The sequence below is a fragment of the Sphaerulina musiva genome (genome assembly GCF_000320565.1).
Source record: "Sphaerulina musiva SO2202 unplaced genomic scaffold SEPMUscaffold_11, whole genome shotgun sequence".
NCBI classification, from domain to species: Eukaryota; Fungi; Ascomycota; class Dothideomycetes; order Mycosphaerellales; family Mycosphaerellaceae; genus Sphaerulina; species Sphaerulina musiva.
The window spans coordinates 249,004-254,230 of NW_016017393.1; the positions used below are offsets into that span (position 1 = coordinate 249,004).

The window sequence follows — 5,227 nt, forward strand, 5'->3', positions numbered from 1 at the left end:
CCCCCCCCCCCCCCCGCCCCCCCCCTTCCCCCCCTCCTTGCGATTCCGGTGACCCAGTGTCTGTGTAGTGCTCTAGGCAGGAGGGCCGGGCTGGCATACCAGTCCCGGAGCTCCACAGTTGCATAGATATGGATCCTCATGAGTAGCCTGGGCATGACTGCGGTCGAGAGCGGCCGCACATGCGGTGACGAGCTGGGATTGGCCTACTTTCCCTTCTTGTGGACCGATACCGCAGCACCAGCCCTGCGGAGAATAGAAGAGGCGCTCAGGATTGTGAGGATATACCTTTCTGCAGCCGGATCGGGTGATTGCGTCCGAATAGAGCTGGTCGATGGCATGGTTGTGCAGTGATGAAATCCACCGGGTAGTGCAGCGGAAGGCATTGACACTGTGGTGATGGCTATTCATCATCTGAGCATGTTGCTATTGGAGTAGTGGGCGACTCAGGTCAAGGGTCTACTACACTTACTTGATGCAGAATGCAACCAGGAAAACGATAGCGGTAGCAGGTCTGAGCTGCATGACTTGAGAGTGGGAATTAGGTCGTTGTTACAGGAATAGCTTGAGTACTTGCGCGAGAGATTGATCCAGGTGGACTCTTCGGGGGGGAAGACAGGCGTTGTAACAGGTGAAGGAGGAGGAGGAGGGGGGCACAAGAAGGAGGACAGAAGCGAGCTGTATGCACTATGAGCTGCTTGTATCACCCCCCTTCTCCCTCCCCTTCCCCTTCTCCCCTGTGTGCAATGATTGTCAAAAATTTCGAGCACCTGTCGCTGCACGGTCCACCAATTTGTTGGAACAAAAGAACCAACTTGTTGAAACAAGGGTACAAGCCCCCCGGGCACATTCTCCTTCATTCCATAGACTTCGCCTAGAACAGTGACACTTGGCAGCCAGTCCAGGTATCGCTTAGACATGATAACAAGATGGCAGATTCCGATGACGCTCTGACAAGGGACTGACACCATCGGGAGTGCTATCACGTTAGCACCAGGGTGCTATAGCGGCATGATCGTCAGAAGGGATCGAGATGAGGTTGCAAATCGTGGAGCCCTAAGAGCTTGTCAAGAACCTAGCAGCATGGGGAGAGACGACACGATTGCTGCCGGCGGGCAGTACTTTCCAGAGTCTTCACCATAGCGACACGACTACCTAGGACTGCCAGCCACCTTGAGTCTCTCTATCCAAGTGTTGCCATTGGACGTGTTGTTCTCTATCTTGATGCAAGTTCCGCCGACGGCATGACATCCCTCTGGCACCACCCATTCGCGAGACTAACCAGTCTGTATCAGAGATGTGTAGGGAAAGGATGGCAGATAGCGAAAGCTCCTCTCTCTTGCACGCTGTCACACTCACACACATACACCTCTGGAAACATATTTAAGAAGCGTCAGCAGACTCCTGTTGTGACTGTCCCGTCGTCCAACAACTCCTGTGTACCTACCTTACTCTTCATACACTTTATTGTACCCCAACCATCCACCACCCTACAACTACAACAACATGTTCGCACCCAAGATGCTTGCTATGCTTCTTGTATGGATGACTCTGTCCTGTCATGCACTCCTCGTCCCTGCGCAGGTCAAGCGTGAAGCGAGCGAGCTGTACTCCCCAACCACGCTGCACGCACGCAACGAACTCGACGACCGTGCTGCGCTGACTGCACATGAGCTCGAAGGCATCAAGTACGCCGAGGAAGGGAACTTGGAGATGTTCAACCAGTACGCGCGAGAGGTGGCTCTCAAGTCGGGGGATCCGGAGCTGATTGAAGCGGCGAACGGTCCAAGATCCATCGAGAAACGACGTGGACGTGGACGTGGTCGTGGTCGTGGTCGTGGTCGTGGTCGTGGACGTGGACGGGGAGGTTACACCCCGTGTACCAAAAACAAGCAGTGGCATATCAGCCCGCGAAGTGCCCTTGGGTGTTGGGATAGGACATATCGTGCACCCCGAGGACGAAGAGATCCCCACCAACATGTCATCAGCACCACTCGATCCCTCCTGCTCCTAATCAATTCCGGACACAGGGCTGCAGCACAAGCGGGAGCGAAAACCCTGGTGAAGAAAGCGCATGAGCTCGATCAAGCCGCTATGAAAGCGGATGAAGTCGAGAAAGCCGCCGCTACTAAAGCGCGTCTCGCTCGGGATGTCACCACAGTGACGGCACTCGAGCCCTACGCCGCCGCCGCCGTCGCCGTCGTGCCTAGGAGCCTAGGCACCAACGATTTGGTGGAAGACGGCTTTCTTGGCATCAACTGGCATTTCCTCGACTCGATTAGTGCATTCATCAGTAAGTGCATCATCACCACCCTTACGCGCAATGCTCCGCGCCTTCTACGACTTCGACTGATTGCGTGCCTAGCCGTCGTTGCTACCGTCATCGTGGCCGTCACCGTCTGTGCCGAAGGCGTTTTGGAACCTCCGGCATTCCTCCTTCGTAAGTCGTATACTCCAGTCCATCCCGAGCTCGCAGAGTGTCGTGTCGAGGAGGAGAACAGACGTATTGACCTCCGTAATCACATTTAGTTGCGGCTGTCGTCTGGGGACTGTGCGCCGCATTGACCGCTGAGATTGTAAGTCGGGAGCAAAGTGTCCATACACGCAGGAAGATTGCCTACTAACCTCTCCCGTAGGCACCCGCTGTTATTGATTTCGTTGGTACTATTAACGGCCACTAAATGCGACGGGACATGGGCTCAAATCGTGTGCGAGTGCTTGCTTTCGATGCGGTCGGTATGATTGATAGTGCGGCGGCGATGTCAAGAATGCGGGCTCCAGATGCCGAGCATAGCAAGACTGCTCAAGTGCGAGAGGACGATATGCACGTAACGAATCTCTTTTTGCTGCCGATTGATTACGGTTAATTTTGGATGATTTTGATGATTTTGATGATTTTGATGATTTCCTTTTTCTTTTCTTTTTCTTTTGGCGTTGCTCGCCTTAACCAGCGAGCTTCGAGGCGACCTTGGAGAAAGCGATGACCGTACAGGATATAACGCGGTTGGGCAGTGGAGAAGCGCTAGTAATATCTATCGCTTATCATTATAGCACCTCACAATTATACAACGGCTCTTCCGCAGTCTCGTCCATATGTTCGCCAGATGACTGCGCACTTACCAAGTCTTACACGGAACTCTCGAGGCCTTTTGTGTTCTGCAAGCCTTGTCGAAGTTCAAGTAGGGAGGGCTGGGATCAGCGATCATTCTCGAGGCTTTCAGTTCGGTGGCCGATTGTGGCCGGAGAGACAGACACCTTTCCCCTGTTTTTCTCCCACTTTCACATTCGCATCGAATGCATCATTCGAGACCCTATTCGACGACGTCCAAAATGTGCGCAGTGAGGAAGAGATCATACGAGCTGAACATTGATCATATTGCGATGTGACGATGTTGTGCTGGATCAGCACTGGGGTCTCGTAGAGACAGAATGCAGCAAGAGTGAAATCATCGACAATGAACGCCCCATGCAAAATTCCATTGCTCAATGAAGGCTGAGAAAATCTCCACCGTCATGTTCCACGCCGAGGCTCTTCAGAAGATTCTTCGCCGCAGTCTCACCTGTGGCAAATGCGCCGTGTACACATCCATTACCACTCCGAGTACAGTGCTCTCCGGCGAACTGAAGTCGCGAATCCTTGTGCTCCTCAAGAGCTTCCATGTACAGATCAGGCTCGTCGCCAACCTTGTCGGCAGAGTAGGAGCCATATCCAGCCAGCGGATCGTGAGACCAGTGCGTAGTCTCCACATCGATGAGAGGAGGGAGAGACTTGTATGGCTCTGTGCGGAAAAGCTTAAAGAGGGGCTCGAAGAATTTGTAGATCTCCTCCTTAGTGGTCATGGCCTCGATGCGCTGAGTCAGGGGCTCAGCGATCTGGATACAGAGTTCCTTCCCCCCCGTCATAATCCAGAGGTTGATAGTAACAGTCGCGTAGTTGAGAATTGAGTCCTGTTCGTCAGAAGAGGTGCTCGATGCCCCAGGTGAGGTCGAGTACTGGTCGATGACCAGTTCTGGAGGAGACGGGTAGTACACGAACTGATCATTCTCCTTACTCCAGAAGACATCAGCAAACTCGAAGAATACTTTGCCTAGAGCTCCATAGCTGTACTTGGATATAGCGAATTGCATGTCGTTAGGCAATGGTGGATCGAAGTGGACCAGGTCACGTTTGAGAGCGCCCAGCGGCAGCGTAGAGACCACGGCATCGGCTTCAACGACACGCACATTTCCTGCATCGTCGTGATACTCGACGGCAGATTTCCTGGAACCATCTTCCGACCACATGACGCTGTCGACAACGCTGTTCAGCTGGATGGTATTGGGCAGGAGACAATCGGCAGTCCATTGGACAATGGCATCATAACCACCTTTCATGTACAGATTGCGTTCGGTAATGAAGTAGGAGAGATGTTTGGAAGAGGCGGTCTCGATGGAGGTTCCAATCCAGAGCTCTACTTCTTTGAATGCCTGTGGTGCCCACAAGCGCTCATCATCGGTAATGAGTTCATGATTGGCAACGAACGCGTTCACAAAGTCCGACACGGGCTGATCAGGCGCTTCGGGGTGCGTTCCGTAGTACCACTCCATATAGTCTGCAGCTTCGTCGGCGACTTTTTTGAGTTTGGCTTGAGCACCAGTCCGACCTTGCTCCGTATAATAGATGGGCAGCCCGTCATCATAGTAGTAGTCGAGCCTCAGCTTCGAAATCAGCTTGACGAGAGGATTGTGGCTGGTCTCATGGCACCATGCAGCGCCTACAGTGTTTCCTGGCGTTAGCAAGCGAGTAAGAACATACCCCTGGGGTGAAGAAGCCTTTCGGCCATCAACGAACCAACACAGGTCTGCAGCTCAGTATCAGCTACGAGTTTTGGTGCGTAAAGGACTAACCAATATCTCTTGGCACGCCCTGTGCATTTCTCGTGGTGTGGATACGACCACCGATACGATCGCGAGCTTCTATGATAGTGACGTCCAAGCCGTGGCGCTGGAGCACAGAGGCGGCGCGGAGGCCAGAAATACCCGCACCGAGCACAATCACTTTGGCCTTTTCATTCACTCCGGTCCTGGGTGCCTTGGCAAGCTGATCAACAGCCGGCGCCTCTGTCGGAACAGCGATGGCTATGTTGGCAGAGACTGAGGATGTGTCCTCCCCCAGGCCGGAGTCACAATTCGATGGTTTTTCCGGGGGACTGTCACAAATCGTGGAGGTCTGGTGGTATAAGTGCGCCAT

At 53.4% G+C, this 5,227-nt stretch overlaps 2 protein-coding genes across 2 annotated transcripts; one reads left to right on the top strand and one right to left on the bottom strand.

Annotated features, from left to right (window-relative positions):
• Positions 1-1,503: 1,503 nt before the first annotated feature.
• On the top strand, positions 1,504-2,526 carry SEPMUDRAFT_111237 (uncharacterized protein; the record flags this gene model as incomplete). Its single annotated transcript, XM_016900906.1, has 1 exon — positions 1,504-2,526. The coding sequence occupies one exon, from the start codon at positions 1,504-1,506 to the stop codon at positions 2,524-2,526; it is 1,023 nt and encodes a 340-aa protein (XP_016756853.1).
• Positions 2,527-3,340: 814 nt separating this feature from the next.
• On the bottom strand, positions 3,341-5,227 carry SEPMUDRAFT_166410 (amine oxidase; the record flags this gene model as incomplete). Its single annotated transcript, XM_016908231.1, has 2 exons — positions 3,341-4,751; positions 4,885-5,227. 2 exons carry the CDS (start codon positions 5,225-5,227, stop codon positions 3,481-3,483), a joined length of 1,614 nt encoding a protein of 537 aa, XP_016756854.1. The 3' UTR covers positions 3,341-3,480.